Below are 25,981 nucleotides of genomic sequence, written 5' to 3'. Positions count from 1 at the left end.
TTTCTAGTGTACTCTTATTCTAATTATCTTGAATTGTCTTTTCTTTCTGTGATGTATGCAGTGGTGTTGTAGCTTTGCTTATCCCAGGATATTAGAGATACAAGGCGGGTGAGGTAATATCTTTATTGGACCAACTTCTGTTAGTTAGAGAGACAAGCTTTTGAACGTACACTTCTTTAGGTCTGAAGAAGAGTTCTGTGTAAGCTCGAAAGCTTCTCTTTCTCACCAACAGAAGTTGGTCCAATAAAGATATTGCCTCCCCAACCTTGTCTTTCTGTGATATGTCACTTCCTGCAGTTGAATTGAGAGACTAGAACTTTCGGAACACAGTACTTGTTGGAGCGGTGTGCTACAGTCACTAGAAAGCCTGGCTCATGCTCTACCCCGCTGCCTTCAAAAGTCAAAACCCCACACACCTTGTGAGGGGAGTTCCATCACACTCATAGGAAGGAGCTAAGACTCACAATCCTAATAGAAATCCTAACCCAAGTCAGATCTTATAAAAGCTCTTCAGATCAGGGGCTGGTTTTTTTTGTTTTATTTATACAGCACCTAGCATATTTGGGCCCTGATCCATGATTGGGGCCAGTCAGTGCTATGGCACCATAAACTGATATTCTCTGTTGAAATCATGACACATTAAAACACCCATGAATTCTGGCAGCCCTATATATATGTAACAATGCCTAACACCCTCAAGTCTCTGACTGTCCCAATGCCTATGATATCCTTGGCAATCTTCTTTGTGGCACTTTTTTGGGAGGAGTCCTTTATTTTCCTGTTTGTTTCTTAGTGCTGAAGCAGTTACTTATATTTTCGCTCAGCATCATTTAAGGTCAGAGTTCAGTTTTCTTTCCTTCCTGTGTGCCTGACAGTTATTGTTCCCAAAATGAGTAATTTCATCACACTTTGATATATTTGGAGGAAACTGTCATAAAATATTCAAATATGCTTGGACTAAATATTTATAAAAATATTGGTAGGTAGGCAATAGCTTTATTTCAGAATATGAAAGTATTGGCTAAGGGTCACAAGAAGATTTATTACATTTGATTTACAGCTTTGCCTCGTTCTCCCAGCAGTCTCTGTGCTTGTCAGTTCAGGGTTCTGTCCAGGTCCATCATTTCTGTTGCTGGTTTCAGAATAGCAGCCGTGTTAGTCTGTATTCTCAAAAAGAAAAGGAGTACTTGTGGCACCTTAGAGACTAACCAGTTTATTTGAGCATGAGCTTTCGTGAGCTACAGCTCACTTCATCGGATGCATAGCATATCGTGGAAACTGCAGAAGACATTATATACACACAGAGTTTTTCATGCAGTTGATAGATTTCCACTCCATGCGGCTAAATGCAGTGCCTTGGATAATGACAGGTTTCAGAGTAACAGCCGTGTTAGTCTGTATTCGTAAAAAGAAAAGGAGTACTTGTGGCACCTTAGAGACTATTTATTTATTTAATTTATTTGAGCATAAGCTTTCGTGAGCTACAGCTCACTTCATCGGATGCATTCAGTGGAAAATACAGTGGGGAGATTTATATATACAGAGAACATGAAACAATGGGTGTACACACTGTAACGAGAGTAATCGTTTAAGATGAGCTATTACCAGCAGGAGAGCGGGGGGGGGGGGCAGAGGGGAGAGAACCTTTTGTAGTGATAATCAAGGTGGGCCATTTCCAGCAGTTGACAAGAACATCTGAGGAACAGTGGAGGGGGGAAATAAACATGGGGAAATAGTTTTACTTTGTGTAATGACCCATCAACTCCCAGTCTCTATTCAAACCTAAGTTAATTGTATCCAGTTTGCAAATTAATTCCAATTCAGCAGTTTCTTGTTGGAGTCTGTTTTTGAAGTTTTTTTGTTGAAGAATTGCAACTTTTAGGTCTGTAATCGCGTGACCAGAGAGATTGAAGTGTTCTCTGACTGGTCTTTGAATGTTCTAATTCTTGACGTCTGATTTGTGTCCATTTATCCTTTTACGTAGAGACTGTCCAGTTTGACCAATGTACATGACAGAGGGGCATTGCTGGCACATGGTGGCATATATCACATTGGTAGATGTGCAGGTGAACGAGCCTCTGATAGTGTGGCTGATGTGATTAGGCCCTATGATGGTGTCCCCTGAATAGATATGTGGACACAGTTGGCAACGGGCTTTGTTGCAAGGATAGGTTCCTGGGTTAGTGGTTCTGTTGTGTGGTGTGTGGTTGCTGGTGAGTATTGGTTTCAGGTTTGGGGGCTGTCTGTAAGCAAGGACTGGCCTGTCTCCCAAGATCTGTGAGAGTGATGGGTCGTCCTTCAGGATAGGTTGCTGTGCTTCTTGGACCCCACAGACATTCCTTTGTCAACCATCCAATAGGGATGTAAATAGAGGGTTAAAAAAGTAATAGTTTAATCTATTGAAATTCAGTCGGTTTAACTGGGAACTAGGGGTGCGGGGGTGCTGCAGCCCACCCACATTTTACGCAGGGTTCTGCTGCTTCCTCTCTCCTCCCCTTGTTTCCCTCCCTGCACACCCGGGGTCCTGGCCTCCTGTCCCCCACCTTCGCCACCCCAGCCGTGTGCTTATTGGTTAACCGGTTAAATTTACATCTCTACCGTCCAAGCCCCTTCCTTTTAATCTGGCTTTTAAATCCTTTTTCAGTGTTGCATCATCTCACACCAAAGCAGTTTTCTGATGTGTTTTCTCCCATTCCCCTGGGGGTAGGGAAAACAAGTCCTCTCTCCCTTGTGTTGGGAAATAGGTAGTCAGAGTATTTTGTTTCTTCACTCTGTGTTTTACAGTATTTAACATCCCTGTGATTGTATCATTGTCTTGATAACCTGTTTTCCCAGAATATAGGTAAACTGAACGTGTGGATTTTTGCCTCCCTCTCCTTAGCTCTTTTATTTGATGCCAACAGAAGTGAAACAATAAACTACCATCATGCTCTTAGTTCGTTGTGTATTAAAATACCTCTGGGTAATGAACGTAAGAACGGCCATGCAGGGTCGGATTAAAGGTCCATCTAGCCTAGTATCCTGTCTTCCGACCGTGGCCAATGCCAGGTGCCCCAGAGGGAATGAACAGAACACGTAATCATCAAGTGATACAGTCTCTGTTGCCCATTTCCATCTTCTGGCAAACAGAGGTAGGGACACCATCCCTGCCTATCAGTGGTAAAGGAAACTAAATTAAAAAAAGGCTAATGAAATCTAAATTCAAATATAATATTGTAAAAGTAATTGAGCTGCAGTTTAAAATATTTTATTAAGCCCCCTCGCCCCCAATCCTAATGTGCGTTGCATTTTACAGAACATAGACGATATTATCGTTGCTCCAAGGACTAACTGTCCTGAAGTCTTGGAAGTGTATAGGATACACAAAACCATTAGGTAACGTGTGGAGTCAAATCAGGAGACTTGTGTAGACTTCAAATCCTGCTATGGAGACTTCCTTAAACATCGAGCTGCGTGGCTCTGTAACTCCTCTTCATTAAAAGCCTCTGCACAATTATGCTGCCCAACAGTTTTGAACCTGTAGAGCTCAGCAAGGTCAGTGCTTCAGTCAAACTTTAGAGGCCATGTCTGGGATTGGATAATCTAGATTTGACAATACAGAGAAAATACATCATGGTCCAGTCAACTGGTGGAATGGGTGGGACTCCTTTAATGTGGCACATGTACTGATTGCTTCCTTGGTAGGTTAAAAGTGTAATTCAAGGAGGGACGAGACTGATTATAGGGTTAGCAGGCTGCATATACTACTGTATCTACCAGCTCGTCACTGGGAAATGAAGAAGTCACTAGTATTGTAGACTCTTCAAATAAATGTATTGTGCTTTGATTGCTTTGGGTAGCAGCAACTAAACTACCTGTCAGTGTTTCCTCCAAGCCTCTGACTTTGGACTTGTGACTTACGAAAATAAACTCAATAAATCCAGTATTCAAAATGTTATGGAACTAAAAAAGCAAAGCAATATATAGTTGTTTTAAATAGAAACATTCCTCTAGTGATTGCAAAACAAATATTTCAGTATTGTACAAGTACAGTAAAAAGCATTTACTTAGTAAAGCATGCGCAATTAAAGCAAGTGATGGTCCTCTGTTCCTAGAAAGTGCACAAACATCTGTGTTCAAGCAGTGCTACCCATTTCAGTTCAAGGGTATTAAGTTGTCTTGGCTCCATCCATGCTAAAAGTTAAACTGGATACAAAAACATGGTTGTGACATGCTCATCTGACTGACTCACAACAAATGTGGTTTGAGTTGTTTACTCTGCAGCTTTCTGCCTTGCAACTAGAGCTGACCCATATTTATGTGTCTTCATCTAGCATCTCCTTGCCATTCTGGGAAAATGTGGGCAACTGTCACTACTACCCCACTAGAATGTATGTGCCTAGAGGGCTTGCACAAAGTGGCATCAGCTGCTTGTGAGGGAAGTGCATTTTGGATATCCTCTGTAATAGGAGGAAGAGGGATTGGAGAAATAAAAATGATACAAAGAAATGGTGGGTTGAAACTCTTTCAGGGAGAAAACCATGCACCAGAGTAGAATTTTGATGGAGTGAAATGCTGTACCATGTTCACTGTGTATTAAACTTATCGTTTATGGCCACTGACTTTGTTTTGAGCAAATGGTGTCACTAATTGGTTATAAAAGTAGTTTAAAATTCAAGTGCAGGCAGAACCTTTCTGAGTGTTTTAATGAATATGTGTGACATGGCTAGTTGAACCGACCTGTTCCTTTCAGCTTTGCAATTTGATTTTTCATGAATCACCTTTTATAGACATTGATCATTTTAACATTAAAATTCTGAGAATACTTATTTACTAATGACTGCTTAATTTATGGAATTCCTTTACAATAAACAGAAAAAAAAGCACAGAAGTAAAATTTAAATGGTATTTTTCTACATACAGAAATGGTAAAAATGTGATTAAAATTTGTATTGGGATTCATGATGAATGCTTGCTAGTCAGGATAGCTTCATTATGTAAATACACTAAGCCCTTCAAAATTGTTCAGGCAAGAATGATCTATTATAGGAGACATTTTATGGGAAGCTTTGACTGATCTATACCCTATCAGGTTAGCAGTCAGTGCACTGCTGTTGTCCATGAGTATATAGAATTAAAATGTGAAGTCTGATTTCATATGGGTCCATTACTGTTTGATTATTTTGTATATTGCCCTATGGCTTGTCAGTCATTGTTTTGCTCTCTTTGCATCTGAATTAGCTAATGCAAATCATAATTAAAGTTGTTTGGACTGTGGCATTATTTATTTAGAACTAGAAATGTTCAGTTCTCTAGTCAAGCAATTACCCTTTATTTTTGTTCTGTCTTTTTAAAGATAGTAATGTAAACTATTTTATTAAATCATTCATAAAAAGATGATAGATTAGAAATTTTAAATTGTTTGCTTTAATATTAACTTTACAGCTGTTATTTGACGCTTAGAAAGAACTGCTTATGAATATCAATACATGATGAGTTAAAGCAGCGATCCCCAAATTGGGGCGCCATCCCCCCCACACCCACGTTCTGGAGGGCATGGAGGAATGTTCGGGGGGTGTGTGGCAGGACCCGGGCCAGCCCCAGTGGGTGGCAGGGAGAGAGCACCACCCAGCCCTGCCCCCAGCTGTGGCTCCTGGCTGCGGCCCGGCCCTGCTCCCGGCCATGGCCCAGCTCCAGCCACAGCTCTGACCCCAACCGTGGCCCTGCTTCCAGCCCTGGCTCCCAATTGTGACTCGGGGATTGGGCGGGGGAATTACGTTAGAGGTAAGGTGATACACCTTAAAAAGTTGGGGGACTACTGAGTTAAAGGATTGAAAATGTCAATAAAAATGGAAATCACCATATATTTCTGACTGTCAGATCTATCATTTATTTTATAGATAAATATCCTTCCAAAGGGAATTTTTGTGTTAATGATTTTTGGGCAAGGCTATGTGCAGCTTTTAAAAAAGAAAACAAAACTCAACTGTTTGATTTTTAAAAAAAAATGCTATACTGTGGGGATTTAGGGTTATATTGTCCATGGTAATATGGGCTGTTTCATTAGCACATCTGCATAAGAATGAGATGGCTTTAAAGGATTACAAGTGACAAACAAAAACACAAATGGTTGAGTCAAGTGGAGTAGGTAAATGAGCTTAACTCTTATCTAAAAACGTTTGAGTAGCAGCTGTGTTAGTCTGTATCCGCAAAAAGAAAAGGAGTACTTGTGGCACCTTCGAGACTAACAAATTTATTTGAGCTACAGCTCACTTCAATGGATGCATCCCCCTCGGGGGGGGGGGCGCACAGAGGAACATTGAGGAGGGTGCGGCAGGGCCTGGGCCATCCCCTATGGGGGTGGGGAGGGAGTGCCACCCAGCTCCACTCTGCTCTGGCTGAGGCTACAGCTGCCAGCCTCGTCCCCTGGCCAGGGCCCCAGCTCTACTCCTGTCCCCAGACCTGTCCCCATCTGCAGCCCCAGCCTTGGTCCCCTTACCTCTGTCCCCTTGCCCCCCCCCTTGCCCCAGGAGCCACTGCCCTGTTCTCTGACCTAGCTCTGGGTAGGCGGGGCGGGGGGGGGGGGAGAGGAGAGGCCTGACCCTGAAAAGTTTGGGGACCACTGGTATAGAGAGAATGAAGACGTGATCCCTACTTGAACCTTATTGTAGTCAGCATACTGATTTACCTGAAACTGAGTTTGGAGACATAATTAGTCAGATGGACATTTCTAACAGAAACTTAAAAGTAAACCCTAAGCTTACTTTTAACAATAAGGACAATTTCAAGCTCTTTGTTTCCCTTTAAGGTAAATGACTTGATGGTTTGAGGCATTGTCTGCTATGAGAAACTAAGTCTGAAGCAGCTGTAAAAGACAATACAGCCCCTATAGATGCAAACAAACTAAAAAAATATTACTTTTTTATATACTGTCACTAAAAACACCTAAAATTTGATTAGAGGAAAGAAAAATATTTTCTAGTTTAACTTCAGGTTTTTATGTAAGTGTCACTTTCTTCAGTATAGTTGTGTTTCTGTGCGTCTTTCACAAGTATTGTGGGAGAGAAAATATCTTAAATTAGAAAATCTGATTACTACTTTTAACTAATTTTTAAAATTTAAGATTGACCATATCCCTTTTAATATAAATAAAACCCAAACACTAAAGATGTCTATCTTAAAATATCTGTGAACAAAAGTTTTATTTTAAATGGTACATTTTAGACAAGCATTTCATTTTATAAACTTGTGAATTGACATTACCATTTTAGAGTTCCTATTCAACTCCTTGTTTAGACCAAAATGAACAAGTACAAAGCAGAATATCATCAACGATGGCAAACTGTTTTCCAAGTCTATAAATCTTAAAATGCAAGTTGTGAATTTCTCAGTAAAAACTGTTGTGACTAATTCTTACACTTCAAATTATTATGTGTTACTTAACTTTGGATTTTTTTTCTTAGAAAACTATTGGAGTGTTCAAACCAAAATCTGAAGAGCCTTATGGTCATCTGAATCCAAAATGGACGAAATACTTTCACAAGATCTGTTGTCCTTGCTGCTTTGGCAGAGGGTGCCTTGTTCCTAATCAAGGATACCTTTCTGAAACTGGTGCCTGTCTTGTGGACACCAAACTAGGATTAGGAGTGGTACCTAAAACTAAGGTAAAAGAGTTCTTTCTTAGTACACTACAACTTAAGTGTGCAGAATAAACGAGGATATGATATTGCAATGTAGAATCAAACTGAGTATTTTTATCCCCAACTTGAGAGAGAGAAACTAATATTGGAGAAAAACAATTCGATGTGCATTGCATGAGCCAGTGTGAGAGGGCTGAATAGAAGCCAAGTGGAGGGAGGGACAAGCTGGGGTCCAGTGGCAAAATTGTGTCTAATCACTATAGCATGCTCCTCTCCAGAGCCTGTAATGGAACCTAGGAGTCCTGGGGAAGGGAACCCACATTTCTCTGCCTTCAGCAAATAGCTGTTAAACCCATCAGAAAAATGCATGTCTCATCCCTCTCCAGTGGTTGGTCCACATAGGAAATAATGCTTACTAGTGCTATCAGCTGTCCCCTAGCTCATATGATGAGGTCTGCACTGTGGATATAAAGCTCCAAATCCTGCTGATTACCAATGTGGGGGATCATTATGGTTTTACAGGATGGGATTTTTTTTAATTTAAAAAAAAAAACAACCCTAGGAAATTGCATTAAAAATGCTGCTTTGAAGTTATTTCAAAGTTGTATATTCAAGCACTCAGAAGTTAGGAAATTGTTCTTGCAGCTTTAATTCATGCCTTTTTGCATATGCATTATGAGACGGTCTTTATATGTGCAATCATACTATTTTTTTCTTCAAAACCACTCCCTAATTCAGTGCCTAGGATGGATAGTGCTGTATGCATATATCAGGACTGTGTAGCGAAGGAGGATGTTGTCTGTAGAACCTCTTGTGTGTTGCAGACGGTGTAAGTGTGATGAATAGCGAATGAGGCAGGGGGCTGCAAGAAAAGAAAGGATGTTGTCGTGGTTAAGGAAATTGAATACCTATTTGGTCGCTATTTGTGTGTGCATTTGCTTGGTGCTCAATGTGAGACACTTAGGGCCAAATTACAAGAAGTGCTGAATTGTCAGAACTGCAACTGAAGTCAGTTGGAGCTGTGCTTTGAATGTATAAAGTTTTATTAAAAATACCAAATCCTCTGAAAATTCAGCGCTTAGGTGTCTAGACACTTTGCACAATTTTGACATTAATCTTTCCAGGTCTACATTCCCCAGCCATAAAATGGGGATAATACCACCTACTTTCATAGCACAATTATACAGATAAAGTCATTAATGTTTGTGAAGCACTCAGACATTCGTGAGAGCACCATAGAAATGACCATGAGGAAACTAATAATTTTGTATTCAGTACAGAGTTTGGATGGTGAGCATAAATAAGACCTGGGGGGGAGAGACTGAATGAGAGGGTTAAAAAATATTCAATAATTACATATTCACTGAATAAAGCAGAGGTCAAGGGTAGAAAAATAGTAAATGATCATGTTAGACAAACATAATTTGGCCCCCTTTTGTATATACATTAAGGTTGCATAAGGTTGGGCAACTTTAATTCATTATTTCCTAACTTCTGAGTGCTTGACTTTGCACTCTTAGCATTCTTTTAATGTAGTTCTTTCAATATAGTGGTAATACAAAGCATTGTATATTAAAATAGGGGGCCAGTTCTAAGGACTGTAGTCTAGAATTTCCAGACCTATGTGTACATTTAAATTTTCTGCCATCTGCAATGTTGCATGTGTGCAGCTTTTTTTGCATTGAATTTGCTTGTGTTTTTAAATATTGCTATTTACCTGGCATCTTTATGATGGTTAGAAATCTTATTGTCAATCTGTAATTGAAATGATAAGCAACTTTGAGCCATGTTTTAACTTGGATATTTTTAAGGTTGTCTGGCTTGTCAGTGAAACCTTTAACTACAGTGCAATAGATCGTGCAAAATCAAGAGGGAAAAAATATGCTTTAGAAAAAGTGCCAAAAGTTGGTAAAAAATTTCATCGAATTGGACTACCTCCTAAGGTAAGTTCTTCTGAGAAGCTTTACATTGTAGTATTTTGTTAATGCCTTGTCTATACAGGATATATACTTTGCTGAATCAAAAAGAGGACATTCATGGGTAGCTTCAGTCAGAGGAGAAGAAACCCTAAACTAATACCAGCTATGTCTACACAGCAGTGTGAACCCCGGCTCAAGCCAAAACCCCGTTGTGTCCACGCATTAATTGAGCTAACCTAGGGCTTGGACCAAGGTTGCAGGATTCTGGAGGGTCCGAGCCCATGTTAAACTGGGATGAAGGGTCCGAGCCATATTATTTTGCTGGGTGCATGTGGCTCCAGCTTGACTCGGGTCCTGGAAGTCCTCCAGATGTATCTGAGTTCCTGGCTGCAGAGAAGCAGCACTGCAGGCAGCCAGCGCAGTGGCCAGAAGCGACATTACCACCTGGCTAAATGCACTCCCCCCTTCCTGTTCCATCTCCTCACTGCTGCCTGGAGCTTGCCTGGAGCAGGGAGCAAAGCTGGCAGGTGGGAGGCTGTTCCTGGTCACCAGGATATTTGGGGTCATCCCTCTCTGGCTGTGCTGACCTGGGAGCCCGATGCTCCCCCTGCCTGCGGTTCACACTCAACTCTGCCCCCTCCTGCCCCCCCCCCCCCAGTGCCCTCCCTGGTGCTGCATGTGCAATGCGCACTCTCTCAGTGGCAAGTGGGTGCCAGACTCAAAACTTCCCTGCAGCCTCCCGTGGCAGTGGCTCTGGTTCCTCTTTGCTGTTGCGCAGAACTTGCCCAGCACAGGGAGCAAAGCTGACAGTGGGAGGCAGCTCCTGGCTGCCAGGATGTTTAGGCATCATCCCTCCCCTGGAAGTGCTAAGCCAGGAGTTCTGCCACTCCCACTCCCTGCAGGGCAGCTGCTTAGTCCCTGCTCTGTTCTCTGGCCCTTGCTCCCGGACACCTGGGGCTGCTATTCCCTGGAGCTGCATATGCAGAGTCATCTTGGCAGCATCCATCGTGAGGGCAGTGAGTGGGAGCCAGTCCCAAAACTTGCCTGTAGCATCCGGGGGATCCATTATCCCTGTCTCCCAGGGTGCAGCGGGGGTAGGGATAAGAGATCCCCAGGGGATGATGAAGCACACTGTACCCCAAGCCCTGGATATGCACTTCACCATTCTGCAGCTGGCAGCAGCCAGGTTGGGTGGGGAGGGTGTTTGTGTTTTTCCTCTGGCATCTACATTTTATGTCAAACTTCCAAACAGACAAATAAATACAAAAAAAAACCCAAATGAAAACACCTTCATTGAACATCCAATTGTAAAAATTAAGAATTGCAAAGTTTTATTTTAGTTGTTTGATAGTCCTGGAGACCAACATCCTAATTATCCTCCAAACTGGTGCATGTGGGCATTTCCCTGGCAATGTGACTCAGCCTAGAGGTAGAGAGCCCAGTTCAGATTAGGCAGCAGTTCAGTATAAAGCCTTCTCAAACTGTAGTCATTATACTAAGACAATCTACATAATTAGCTCCTTTGGTGGCTATGTACTCCTTATGGAAGTCCCATCAGTAGTACCGCCACAGTTAGGAAACAGGGTGGGCAGTAGAGTTTCCCACAGTGCACCACATTCCTAGGGCTAGAGTCCCAACATGGGGGAGCGGGGGCGCAAGGCACTTCGGGATATATTTACTTTGACTTGGGTGCACTGCAGTGTGGATGCCAGAGCCCTGAGTTCAAGCACAGGTCAGAAAATTCTTAGTCTAGGGTTAAAATACAGTGTAGATGCTCAAGCCCAGGGTTCCCTGACACTAATCAGCTGATTTGAATCCCACTAACCCTAGGTTTACATTGCTGTGTAGACATGCCCCATTCAACAAAAAGACTGCCAGCCTTGGCTAGCTTTAAACAAATTTCTGTCCACAAAGCATATCAGATATTATCCCTTTATTTAAACATATTTTAAAATCTGGTGACTTTACTGCATCATTTTGCATCTACACTTTCTACCGAGAGCATTCTAAAATTTACTGTCTCCACACTGTATTGTTCTTTACATCTTTCCTTTCTTCTTCTAGGTATTTTTTCCTGCCTTGCAGTCTATTTTCCCGTCAGTATCTTTTCTATATTGTATAATAATTGTTCTTTCTCTTCCCCTCCATCTTTTTTGTGGTGTTTTCTCATCCAACTGCCCAATGTTTTCAGTCATTCTCACTTAGTCTGTCGTTCCTTTCCTCTCTTGGTTTCCCCATTTGTACATAATGCCCACCTTCATTTTATCTTATAGACTCTCCTGTCTCCCTGATCAAAGCCTCATATACGACTTCCTCACCCATAAAATCATAGACATGCTCTTCTTGCATCCCCAAAATCTCACAACCATGTTCTCTTGAAAATCAAGCAAATGCACACATGCGGATTCCCCCGTTATCTGCTGACACGTGCAGGCTACCCACAACAGTACTCCATATGACACTTGTTAGGCATGCATTTCCCAGAAAGTCTCTGTCTACTTACATAGATGCATAGCAACATGCAGCCTTTTGTTCTGAACACAAGCACAGCCTCTCTTTCCTCCTGAGTGTTCTTTCTTTGCTGTGTGCCCTCTCTCACATGCAGTCCTCTTTCACACAGTTTTCTTCTTCCTCAGATACTATTGTGGAAATGATTTTTGGGGTCATAAAAGTCATACAGAAGTTCTCTTATTTTTAAAAAGTATGCTAGTATTGTTGCTGCCAGTTCTCTGACTCAGACATGAAAGGTGCATATTTGTGAGAATGGAGGATTTTCTCTAGTAACTTAATGTTCTGGATGAGTTTATCATGAAAGACTGAACCAAGCGTCACTGATGTTCACTTTGAGCAGAACAGCAGCTTTAGTAGTGCGTAGTCTGATTTTCTTGTTGCCCCAAAGGCTGTTCATGACTGTGAACATTCAGTCCATTGGACTGTTTTGTGCCTAGTAAATATAGAGCAAATTATTGAACAGATGTAGAAAACAGATGTTTTGACTGGTGAAATAGAAGAGCTGGGACGTTTCAGGGATCCCAAAAGAAGTTCTGAGATACCAAGATCCACATGAAAAATGAGGACTGGTCTAGAAATCAGGATATACGCATACAGTCACTTTAGTCAACCTCTGTTGCTTCCAGTTACTTCACTACTGCTGTGAAACATTTCTATTTTCCTTTTGCCATCTCTTGTATGGCTCCTGAAGTAGTTCCAGTTTGATTGGATTGAACTGCTTTCAAATTATGACAGTAGTAAAACCTTTTAGTTGCTGCTTTTCTTTCAGTAAATTAATATCATGTATCAATATGATTGCTATGTTTTGTTTTTGAACATTAAACTATTCTTTTCTGACATACTGCTTATATGCAAACTAAGACTAGAATGCTGTTCTGATGTAGTACTCTAATCATAAAGAACTCTGAAATTGGAAATAGTTCAGTTGTATTTCAACCTATAAAATGTGGTTATCTAGAAATTGGAAGCAGGGGATTATTTTGTAGACTTAATATTTCATGTAGCTTACTCTGAGTAGTACTGTCAAACACTGTGTTCAGAACTCTTTGTGTTCAGTTCTTTCAGTTAACTTTTAAACTTCACCTATTTGATTACATTTTCTGAATGCAGGTTCTTAAAATTGCAGGTTGGCTCCTTCCAGCTGTTCGTTGAAGGATATAAAGAAGCTGAGTACTGGCTCAGGAAATTTGAAACTGATCCTTTACCTGAGAATACTAGGAAACAATTTCAGTCACAATTTGAGAGACTGGTTGTTTTAGATTATGTCATCAGAAACACAGGTATCTAACATACCCAGTTATCTGCTTGCTCATTCGAGTCAGAAAATAGTGCTGAGTGAAAGTAACATTCTTCTAATGCATTACACATACTTTTCACAAATCTGAAACTCCTTTGCAGATGAACTTGTGAAATCCGTTGAAGCTACAAAAGTTTTGTCTTTGAAATATATCAAGTATCATAGCAGCCATTTAAGCAGTTTTTGGTTTTTGTAAGGCACACTGAAGGCTAGAGCAATATGTAGCAAATCAAGCACACAACCCTAGCCAGCGATTAGCCTTTTGATGTGAGCTGGGGATATTTGCTCTCTGGTTTCTCTTCCATTACTAGCACAGGGAAGTCCCCCAGGATATGTGCCCTTACCTTCCACTTTCCATATCGTAGCCAAGCTGTGAGGGACACACTGGGGTTTCAAGACCACTTAACTAGGAAGAGGAGCAATATCAGCTGCCAGATCTTTCTGCTGAGTGGAAGAAGATGGCAGCCCAGTTGCATATCACTTCAGAACTGGTCCTATTCAGCATGAGCAAGCCCTGGAGGAGAACTGTGAACTTTGGCCCTCAGCATCTCATGCTGGCCAAACTTCCTTTTCTGTAGCTGAAGGCTGATGTTCTGTTGCTGGCTATGTAGGTGCCCAGTTTCCTCATGAGTGTGAAGGTAGTTGGTAGGGACATTTCCTCCACTGCTTTGCCAGTAGTGGGTTCCTTCTTTTGCTCTTCTACAGGTCCTACCACTGCAGTTTCCTCTTTCCTTCCTCTCCCCACCCACCCTGCGCAATTAGGAATGTAGCAGGAAAGCCGGTTGAGGTTATCTCAAGGAAAGCCTGTTGAGGATGCATATCACTTTAAACTCCCTGAAGGAAGAAAGTACGATGATAAAGGTATCATTGTGCTTTCTGGTCACTGTTACGGTTTGGCAGCCAGTTTCCAAGCTTGATCTCAGTGTCTCCAGACTTTTACAGATTTTTCATGATCTGCGCCATATTACTTTAAGAGAATAAGTTAAAAACCAAACATGTAAAGCAGCATCCACACAACCAAATTATGTACAAAACTAGCAATAGTGGAACAGTAAAATGTTCAAAGTTTGGATGCTTATCCAAATCTATGAAGAATCTAAATACACCACCCCTCTGTCCCCACAAAATCCCCTTCTACCCAGCAGACCCTGTGAAAGAATTTACAACATACCATTGTGTTTTCCTGGTAGAGAATATCCTCTTAGGAATGAAGATTGTCATCTATTCCCCTCCTCTCAGCATCTTTGGGTAGTTCTTTACTCCGGGTGAAATTGTACACCAACAAATTAAAAATTCTGTGCACAATATTGTAAAATTGTGCATATTTTATTTGTCAAAATACAATATAATCATGCCAGTTTCAATTATTTTGGTAACATTTCAAAATACAGACATACTTGTTGTCTGTTTTGTTACATGTCAGCAAAAAAGATCAGGAAATGTTTTTTGACAAATGGATTCCTTATTAGTTATATTAATACAGAACTTTGAGTAATAATTCATTTAAACTACAATAAATAAATGTATTTCCTGAACCCCTCAGAAGCAGTGCAAAGCTTCGGGGAGTCAGGGCCAATGGAAGAACCGAGGGGAGAAGGAAGTAATTGCTGGGAAGGGGTCTGGGAGCAAACCTGGAGGGTTGTGTTTTTGTTTTGGGCTTTTTGGGTGGCGGGGTAGGGGGGGTGGCGATGGAAGGGATTTGGGGAGCCTCCTCCGTGCAGACCGTGGTTGACCCCCTAGCCTCTCCCATTCAGTCATGCACCTCTGCCCTTGTCCATATGTATCACTGAAGCCCCACTCAGCCATTCCCACTCCCCCTGTCCCCAGGTGGCCCTGCACCCCCTGGCTCAATGTTCATCCCCTGGCTCAATGTTGTCACCCCACTAGCTCCTGTACCCCCACCCCAGTTTGTGTGTCCCCCCCAGCAGCGCTGTGTGACCTGCTCTGTCCTCCCCACCATGTCCTGTGCTGCCTCCACCTGGCCCTGTGGGCAGAGTGCTGTGAGGAAGACAGTCTCTGACATCTCCCTCTCTGTGGCTGGCTGCTCCGGCCCATGAGCCAGCTGCCCTCTCTTTAGCATCACATCAGCCCTGGGTGGGCGAAAGGTGTAATTGCAGCTTCCTTTGCCTTCCCGTCAGAATCAATTGAGGATTGATATTCGGGGGGGGAGGAATCTGCAAGGGACATTAATTCTGTGCTTGTGCAGTGGCGCAGAATTCCCTCAGAAGTAGACCTTTCCCCTTTGTGTGCTTAGCTAAATTTGTTAAAACATGGATAATCTTGGAGGAGGGCCTTGCCCTTTCCCCACCAGCAGCCCAGAGCCAAATTTCTGCTGCTGCTACTGACACTTCCGTCCTTCTCCTCCCCCCGACTTGGTTGGCGAGAACATACACAACATAGCCAACTTATTCTGGGAAAACAGGTTAAAATGAATTCTGCTGACGTTCCTGATATTACATGTTTGCTCAGCCAGTAAGGGAAGCTGAACTACTAGTGCATGACTCTACACAAAATTTGAATTAACATGAAAAATTTACATCTTTCCAGTTAATCTAATACTAGTTTTTTTCACAAACTCTAAAACACGTGTATTTTGATGGAAAAATATTTTTGTGAATATTTTCCCTTGTCCTTCTAATAAATATCTTCAGTTTATGATAGAAACAAATTGTTTTACAACATTATTTTAAGATCAGCTAATTGTAAAAGACTTGCACGTCCCCACAACAACTTTTGTTTCCCTTTTTGAAGACAGGGGCAATGATAACTGGTTAGTCAGGTATGAAAAGCAAGCTGATGATATTGATCTTTCAGATAAGGTAAGAAGAATTTTTTTTTCAAAACTAGTCAGTTGACTCATAAAATTTGAACAGTGTAGCTGGAATGCTGATGCACAGTGTGCCTTAACTAGGAATGTGATAGAGTACTCCTGGTGAAATATGTGGCTATATCCTTCTGGTCAAATTCAATTACAGAGTGACCTGGATAAAACCATTAATGAACTTCATATTTAACTAAACTAAGCAAGTAGAAGCAACATTTTGTAGCACATGTGCTTTAACAATAAAGCTGTCTGCTTGCACATAAATGCAGTATCTTAGCTACTTTATTGATATGCTCTGTTCATCTAATACTTAATCTTGGTTTTGTTGATTTAAATTAGATCTTCAGGCTGTCTTGATGTAGCTGCTTTTGGTCATTTATACTGTTTACAGAAGTGAATAAATGGATCCAAACCTTATGCACCTGACTTTTGGCCTTCGTTTTGAGTACTCCCACTTAATGCCTTCATTTTATTTTATTTTTTTTGTTCAGTCTAAAGCACTTGTGGTGTTGCTAAACCCGCTATATTAAAAAAATAATAATGCAGTTTACTGTATACTTAATTTTGTGTATACCTTATCGATATTTCAATTACTAGTAACTTGAAAATGTTCTTATCCTAGGATATCCAATGGACAACTAGTAAAGAACCTGTTATTAAAATTGCTGCAATTGATAATGGTTTAGCTTTTCCCTTTAAACATCCTGACGAGTGGAGAGCATGTGAGTATTGAGTTCTTTAATCTTCAATTTGAGGGAATAATTGTCTTCAGGTGGTATTTGAGAATACTTACAATATTTTCACCATATTAACTTTTGTTTTTATTGAATAATGGTGTATTTTTTTCCCTCAAGAAAATAAGCAAATACTGAGTGGGTTTTTACTGTTTTTGGAATGTGTTTGTGCTTCATAGTCACTCACTAGTTGGTTTTTCACCCCACCAGTAATGGATGGTGACTAATAGGATGCATTGATATGAATACCTACTTAGATATGTGGGGTTGGAAGGGATTTAGGGATGCATCTTTCATGTGCACTTTCTGCTTGCTATCATAGAATTTCTCTTGAGTGCTAAAATTCCCAGATTATTTCTATAAATGGGAATGGTCCTATTTCTTCCTATTACAAAACAAGCTATTCTTCATCCTTTTGTAATGCTTATTGAAATTAGTAGACAAATACAAAGTGACATATAACTTTAGCCTTATTCTGGTGTACAGAGGTTAAGGTAACCTTTACCTGGGACAGCAACCTTAAGTACAGTGGATGCTGGTTAATACCAATACCAATCTTAAGTTTTGGTTAAGGGCAACATTTTGCTGAGAGTTGATCCCTAATGGGATTTGGCTATTGGCCTCGGGCATGCTGCTTATTAACACTTTTTGGAAGAAAGGCAGGCAGACTTGTGAGGCTGCAGCCAAGGAAGGAAACACTGGGATGTGCCAGGCCCTGACCACAGGCAGGCTTGCAGGGCTTCAGCGAGGGAAGGAATGTGCCAGGCACTAGCTGCAGGCTGGCGTGCGGGTCTGCAGCCAGGGAAGGTATGTTCCAGTGCTTCCTTCCCTAGCTGCAGCCCTGCAAACCTGCCTTCTGCTTATGGGCAACTTCCAGTTAATGTAATTTTTTGCTGAGAACTGAGATGTTGTTAATAAGTGGAATCCACTGTATTGTGATACTAAAATTAAAGAGCATTACTATTTTTCTGTTCGGTGTAAATTTTATTAATCTCAGCATATAAACTTCTTTAAGTTGGACAAGATTGGTGCAATACTACTTCTAAAAATAAAATATCTATCTCAGTGTGGTTCAAAAGTCTTAGCTCTGGGATGCAGAGCTGCTTTTCTCTAACTAAAAAGCATTATATAATGTACATAACCTTCATCTTACGTTCTTTCACAGATTATAGGATTGAGAAAAGACCCTTGTTATAGTTAATAATTTTTATTTTTCAAGCTATTTTTAAGAAAATGTCTTAGTAAGTTAAGATTGATCTTTACTTAAAAATTATAGATTATATTTTTAAATCAAATCAACTATCTGGAAGTAGTTTTATTTGATCAAAGACAAGACACTCCAAGACAAACTATATAACTGATGGGGAGATAGGGAAAGTAGGGACTTTTATTTTGGAACAATTAACCTTTTTAATTTTTATTTGTTCTAGTAAATATTCGTTGTGACCCTAATTATCTTTTAAAATGTCTTCTGTAGTCTCTTAAAAACTAAAGCCTTTACAGCAATCAAATTTAACTTGCAATTACAGGCAAACACAGTGAATGTAATAGTGGCAAACAAATTTGGGAATATTATATATGTAAATAACCTTTGGTAACTGCTGACTGACAAATGGTTTCATGTTTTGATACCAAATAGCAAGTTATTTCCTAAGATTTCTGCCCATAGCAGATCATTTGATTCTAACTTCTACCTGTTAATTAATCAAGAAATTGAACTGTTTTTCCCATTAGATCCATTTCATTGGGCTTGGCTTTCTCAAGCAAAAGTTCCTTTTTCCCAAGAGACCAGAGATTTGATTCTCCCTCGTATTTCTGACATGAACTTTGTACAGGATCTTTGTGAAGATCTTTATGAACTGTTCAAGGTGAATCAGAATTAATTTTTAATTGAGAAGGGATAGTTAGTTGAGTAGTATATGTGGAAGGAAAACTTAATTGTTAAAGTTAACTTAGAAACTTGAATTACTTTACTTAATTATTTCACAATATGTGATACTACTTATGCTTTACCACTAATGTTAGGATGGCAAAAGGGGTACATAGGCTGACATAGTAGTCATACATCCCCCTTTGTAAATGTATGGCCTTGTATTGTGCATGAAAGATTTGAAATTGTTGGTAATCAACTTTACTGATGGGTAATAGCCTCCTTTGTTACACTTAAAGTTTATATAATCAATTAAAAAACACTAAACTAATAACTAAAACATGCATTTAAATATATTTGTCACTTAAGATGCCTGGCAACATGCACTTGAAATAAACAGTAATAACTTGGGGAAAAAGCTTCACTTACTGTAATATCAGGTATTAGTCCAGCTGGTACATATTTAAAATATTTCATTTTACATGTGCCTTCAAAGCGATATTAAAACCTGTGTCATTCCATTAATGAATGGGCTTCCAGACAGAGGTTTTGTCAGTTTCATTTTAAGATATTCAAACTATATATTGTTGTGAATACACACACACACCTCCTTTTACTCTGTTTATTAAAGCATTGAACACAACTGTAATCTTAGTAAAGGGGACTTATACAAATTCTAATCTTGTAAAATATGAACATTTATCATGCTGAATGCTCCAGATGACCATAGTGAGAAAGGGGGGAGGGTGCACAACTTGCATTTCTAAAAATGCAATTCTGATTGGAGAAGTAGAGTCCTGAAACACATTCATTAATGTAATTTTGTATTTGTCTGACTTAAAATGATTAAAATACCACAATCAAAATTGGCACTAACTAGCACCCATTGTTAGTCACAGCAGAATGTGAAGGATTTAATGGATCTGGAGACAGACCTGTCCTTTTTCCCATATAGGTAGTTTCTGCACATTGGGGTTCAGTAACATTTGTGAAAAGGTGATTTTAAGCTTGCACAGTTACTGCTCATGCTGTTCCTCTTATGTCTTAAAGGGTACTGTCAACGGAAATATTCCACTTATACAGTATCTGAAACTTTTTACTGTTATAGGTAATACCTAATTGATTAAAACTGAAAGACAATAAAGAATCTTTTTTCAGTTACTTCGCGCAGTTTATAGCTCTCTATTTTATAGTCTGCTTCCCGGTTTCCCTTATAGTGGTCACCCTGTGTGGTTCTTTCACACAGTAATAGGTGAGAGACATTTTAAAATGCAGTTTCAAAACTACAAAAAGAGAGAACTGGGGACAGGTGTAGTATCTGAAATTACTTGTAATTCACTTTGATGTTGACAGTGTCCAAGTCCAATCTGTCATCTTACACAGCTACTACACTTAATTTTATAATTGCTTTTGTACTTGGAATTTCCTTCCTAGTTATGGTTTGTCTCAATCATAAACTTTAAAATTTTACAAAAGGTCAGTTAAATTCTTAGAATAAGATTGTGTTTCCAAATACATCTGGTTTTAAGAATGGTAAAATGTTTTGAAAATAACTGCTCTGTTTTTATTTTGAATAAAGACCGATAAAGGATTTGACAAGGCTACTTTTGAAAACCAAATGTCAGTGATGAGGGGACAGGTATGGCTGATTTTTAAATTCCTTATCATGACCCATTTAAAAAATTTTACCACTTAGTAAGATATTTAAGATAGTTGCTGTATTTCTTAATAGTTGCCTGATTTTTCAGATATACCTGAAACTAACTGCTGTTAAATTGAAAGGGAATTATGGTGATTAATATCTCTGAAAAATGTAGCCAAATGGCCATGAAGACTGAACTTAATGTTTCATTCCTAGAGGTTGTTCTCATGCATTAGGATAGAAAGGAGGCAGCAGGGAAGCTTATATTGATGTTGGTCTTTCTGTCTGTGTTTTACAGCTAAAGAAATTCCATTTCTGATGCTATTAATTTAGGATCTCTAACAAACTCTATAATAATTCAAAATCAAAGCTTAGTAAAAGGGTTTTATGAACTTTCAACAAAATATAGTGAAAAACTTTGATTAATAAACTGTATTTTGAGAAACCAGCATACAGCTAAATCAGCAATTGAGAAGCTGAATTAAACTAGCAGTTAACTTGAGATAAATGTGAGTGCTGAGGAAACAACACCTGACCTTAACTATATGTTTATTTCTTGAAAGACAGTTCTGTGAAACCTAGCACATAAGTGTGTGACAAAGCAACAGGAACTCCTTACAAATCATTCATTGTACCACATGCTTACACCTTGGGATTTACAAATTGAATTGCAGTTTAACTGAAATGCACTTAATCATAAAGTATAGAATTCTATGTAATGGTTTTATTGAGACTGAATTCTGATCAAAATGCATACTTTTTAGTATGATGTTTAAGCAGTGAATTATTCCAGTTTGAGTAGTTTAGCAGTTTATACAAACACAGATAAACCTACTTCCCAGAATTATTGAATGAAATATCAAAAGGATAATTTCTTTCCACCGGTCTTGCGCTGGAGTACTAGACAACCTCCTTTTTTAGCTGGCTTCTCTAGTATGTAACGAATGGGTGGTTCTCATTTTGCATCAATCTTTAGTTGGTCGGATCGCTTTGGTGTTTATTTTTAATATACAAGTAACCCTCCTGGAGACCGAAGTCTCTGCCACCATAACTTTAGAATATTACATTTTATATTAGCTATCTAGTCAAAACTTTGTAAGCCAATAGATCTCCCACTGAAGTTACTATTTTTAGTTGAAGTGCTATGCTAGTCTGTGTGCTAATTAATGTACGACTTGAACATAAGATTTGCTTTGACAGAAAGTATGTCTTGTCAAGAAAGGTGATTTGATTCTTTTTTAGGAGATTTACAAGTTTGGGGGTTAAGTATGTTGCATCTATACAGCTACCTTTGACTTTTGTGACGCATTTGACTTAGTACTGTATAACATTTTATTTAAAAGGGGCACTATAAAACCTAGAGCACACATTGAATGGATTTAGAACTGGCTCACTGACGGATCTCAAAGTAGTTGTCACTGGGGAATCATCATTGAATGGAGGTACTTTTTGAGGGGTTCCACAGGGATCAGTATTAGGCCTCATGTTAGTCAACATTTTTGTCAGTGATCTGAAAGTAAATATAAAAACACTGCTGATTCAAATTTATGGATGGCACACAGACTGGTGGAAAGGCCAGTAATGCAGAACCATCTTCATTGCTTGGTAAAGTGGGCCCAGTCAAACAAAATGATTTTAATACAGCCAAGTGAAAAGTTATAGGAATGAGGAATGCAGGCCAAATCTAAAGACAGGGGGGCTGTATCCTGGAAAGCAATGACTCTCTGGAAAGGATTTAGGGGTCATAGTGGACAAACAACTGAACATGCGCTCCCATGCAATGCTACTGCAAAAAGGGCTAATGCAATCCTTGGAGGTAGGGAAGTGAGTTTTACCTCTACATAAGGAATTGGTGAGACATAATAGAGTACTCTGTTCAATTCTGTGTTCGGCATTTTTAAAAGAATGTTGAAAAACTGGAGAAGGTACAGCAAAATGCCATAAAAATGATTGAAACTGGAGAAAACTGCCTTGTAGTGAGAGTCTTAAACTAAACAGATTGAACTCTTTATCAAAAAGAAGATTGAGATGACTTTATTACAGTGTATAAGTACCTTCACAGGGAGAAGAGAAACGGCCCCTAAATCTAGCAAAGAAGGGCATAATAAGAACCAATGACTGGAAGCTGAAGCCAGACATTTTCAAATTAGAAATAGGTTATACGCTCTGAACAGTGAGAATGATTTAATCACTGGAACAAACTACCAAGGGAAATGATAGATTCTCTGTCCCTTGATGTTGTTAAATCAAGACTTGGATGCCTTTCTGAAAGAGATGCTTTAGCCAAAAACCAGTTATGAGGCTCAATACAGGGATAGCTGGGTGAAATTTAAGGGCCTGTGATATATAGGAGGTCAGATGGGATGATCTAGTGGTCCCTTCTGGCCTTAAACTCTATGAATTTGATTTCCTTGAGCTCATGATCTGTCTGAACAATGCAGAAGTTATGCATGTTCAGTTTTACAGTGGCATTGTACAGGGTTAATCTGACCCCTTTTCACAGAAGTCCATGGCATTGATACTGCTTTCCTGCTCGCTGAGTCAAATATGGTTCTGGTAAATTAAGTAGCTCTTCTGGCAAAAAAGCCAGTAAAAGCATATTTGTCAAAATGAACTGTTAGGCCTGGTTTCTGAAAGAACTTGTGAAAGAAGTTTGGTGTGTGGACATATGAAAGTCACATCCCCTTCTTCACAGAGTTTTATCGCTGGGAAGTATTCATCAAGCACCAAACTGATTCAAGTGAGTAACCTTCTCATGACACGCCGGTAGCTTGTCATTGAAAATTGATTATTTAAAAAAAGAATTCTGCAAAACCTTTAATTTAGAATCAAGTCAAATTCTAGTTTAGAAAAGACTTTTTTAAAATAATAGAGATCCAGCTAAGATTTTACTGTTCAATACCATATTCTCTTAAGAATTCTTAGACCCTTTTGTATTCTAAGCAATTTTCTGAAGATATTTCAAGAATTACACCAAAATGTCTGTTAACTCACAAGAGTCATTGGATTTAGCACAAACCGAGTAGGTCTAGCCGTTACTTGCTGCATAAAGAGACATTCTCTTCCTTTAAGCCATGTATCGTTCAGGGATCCATGTAACTAAAAGCTTAGACACTTACCTGTGTAAAGGCTATAATAGCATCACTAAAGTTCAGCATAGTCTGGATGCCCTAAAACTTTCCATCTTGTAACGTAAAATAGAAAAAAATTATTCTGTTTCAAAGGTTCCCAGGGTTCATGAAAGACATGAGAGAATAACTAGGATAACTGCATTTTAGATGGGTTTTTAAGTTAGCCTGTAATCATTCTCTTGTGATGTGAGACAGTCATTTCATAGCTAAAATCTTAGCTTGCAGACTTCTAGGCTAAGAAAATGTTGATGGCCCTCCTGTGTTTTAATATATGGGTTTCTTTGGAGATGTGCTAGACTATGTAGACCTGAAAGCATTTCTGCATTTGTACCTATTCCAGTAGTTCAGAAAGAACTTGCTTCACAAGAGGTATTTAAGGCAGGGTTTGGTGTGTGTGCTCTCAAGAGAAAAGATTAGTGGAATGTTCAACTGCCCAGTAATATCTTACGCTGTTTTACTTGCAGTTTAAAAAACAATGTGATTCTTTAGGAGAAAGATAACTGAGAAAATAGAATTACCAGAACCCTATGGGATTGGTTGGTTGTTTTTTTAAGAGCAGCATCTAAACAGGTTGAACGATCAAATTTTCATTAGGTACCACTTACTTTGTTTTGTTTTATTTCTGCAGATACTAAATCTCACTCAGGCATTAAAAGATGGAAGAAGTCCAATTCAGCTAGTTCAGATGCCACGCGTGGTTGTGGAGCGAAGTAGTACTGGAAGTCAGGGCCGAATTGTTCATCTGAGTAATGCATTCACACAGACCTTTCATAGCAGGAAGCCTTTCTTTTCCTCCTGGTAGCAACATAAGAGGAAAGTAAACGACTGTAATTTAGTAAGCTACTTTACACAAAAGGCTCTGCAATAATGTAATTCTGCTATATACCGAGGGCTCTGACTGCCAAAACCTCAAAACTTAACTTGAAAATGTAAAGATTTAAGCATTGTATTTTGAATGTAATCAAAGTTTACAATTTTTGTGTCAAAATTGTGAATCCTTATGTCAGGGAATGAGAGGAATTTGTCTATACTGTATTTTTATAGGCTGAATTCATACTAAAGGGAAAACTTACAGTTTACATATGCTGAGACTACTTTTGAATACAACATAGAAAAAATGCTTATTGTTGGATATAAATGTGAGCACATACAATTATAAACTGATCCTTTTTATATATGCTTTAGAAATGAAGCACAGCATGTTCTCTTTCTTTGATTGTAAAATGCTATTCAGTGTTACTGCTTACAGATGTCATAAGTTATTCCATGGGTTTTCATAGCCTAGTGAGTTGGAAAATATTCAAATAAAATGGTCATGCATTTAAAAAAGTGCATTAGTTGCAATTTTTGAAACTTGAAAAATACTCCAAAGGTTTTTGAATTGAGGACCAAAAAAGCACATCTTAGTTTAATCAGAATTAGGGCAAATTTTTGCCCTCATATGTGTACACAACTTCATTTGGCCTCAGTGGGAGTTATGTACATGTATTGTTGGGTGAAATTTGGTCTTTAGCCTTTTAAGGATCACTTGTATATTTAAATAACTTATGGAAAATTGTCTGTACTATATTTACTCCATAGGTAGCATTCTATAGTTCCATCATGACAACAAAATACTGCATAGTTTTGTTTAGAATTGATGGGTTGATTGCTAACGCTATGTATGACAATTCAATGGAGTATATTAACTGACACCAAAGTAGTTCCCTGCCATTGTTGATTGATGAAAACACTGGAATGTTGGTTGTTGAGCCATCCCACTTGCAACATTTCAGTTTAAACGCTCTCCATTATTTAATGTGGACCAGCAAAGGCAGAAAATAGATTGCTATGTGTAGAGTACAGCAACACTGTCATTGGACTCCTTGCAACCCCATGTTTGCCTGCCACTTATTTGTTTTTGTGTTGAAGCTACACAGTTTAAAATATAGACTCATCTTTCACATCTGTGGCTTATGTGATATGGTAAATTATTTTTACTTCAGTGATGTCCTGGAAGGTTAGGACCTGGGGTGGGGGAAAAACCTTTGTTACAAATATTGTTGCTTTTAGGAAACCTACAGTTTAAGTATTTCAGACATTGCTGTATTTTATAATTCCAAGCAATACTATTAATCCCCAAAACAAAATCCTTGTATACTGTTTTATATAATTTTGGGTTGATGTACATATTGTAGCATGTCAGGAATTCCCTTGATTTACTAAAATGTCTAAGCCTTAAATGTAGAATTTACTGGACTGTGGTGTTTAAAATATGATTGAGGCAGCCACCTTTATAAGGTTCTATGGCTTCAGTTTTTAGCTGAACAATTTCTTAAATTTAAAGAGTATATTTAAGGTATTGGGCATGCCTACTTGCAACAATAAATGTCAGTCTGAAATGGACAGTTTTTGCCTAAAGTGTCTTATTTCTTAAGCAGGAAGAGGACCTTAA

The 25,981-nt window shown here is 39.2% G+C and overlaps 1 protein-coding gene across 2 annotated transcripts in view; it reads left to right on the top strand.

Moving 5' to 3' along the window:
- The window catches only part of PI4K2B (phosphatidylinositol 4-kinase type 2 beta), a 41,191-nt gene extending 15,210 nt beyond the window's left edge, over positions 1-25,981 (top strand). The window contains exons 3-10 of one of the 2 annotated variants that reach the window (XM_074951591.1): positions 7,443-7,643; positions 9,431-9,562; positions 13,176-13,329; positions 16,098-16,165; positions 16,793-16,892; positions 18,639-18,772; positions 20,354-20,413; positions 24,176-25,981. In XM_074951591.1, the coding sequence (XP_074807692.1) occupies positions 7,443-7,643; positions 9,431-9,562; positions 13,176-13,329; positions 16,098-16,165; positions 16,793-16,892; positions 18,639-18,772; positions 20,354-20,413; positions 24,176-24,349 (1,023 nt within the window). In that variant the 3' untranslated portion in view covers positions 24,350-25,981. The remainder of the gene's footprint in view (positions 1-7,442; positions 7,644-9,430; positions 9,563-13,175; positions 13,330-16,097; positions 16,166-16,792; positions 16,893-18,638; positions 18,773-20,353; positions 20,414-24,175) is intronic. The other variant, XM_074951590.1, reaches the window with a different exon arrangement.

This window comes from Natator depressus, chromosome 4 (genome assembly GCF_965152275.1).
Source record: "Natator depressus isolate rNatDep1 chromosome 4, rNatDep2.hap1, whole genome shotgun sequence".
Classification (NCBI taxonomy): domain Eukaryota; kingdom Metazoa; phylum Chordata; order Testudines; family Cheloniidae; genus Natator; species Natator depressus.
Note: the sequence above shows the minus strand (reverse complement) of the source record. Positions and strands in the feature narration are given on the sequence as shown.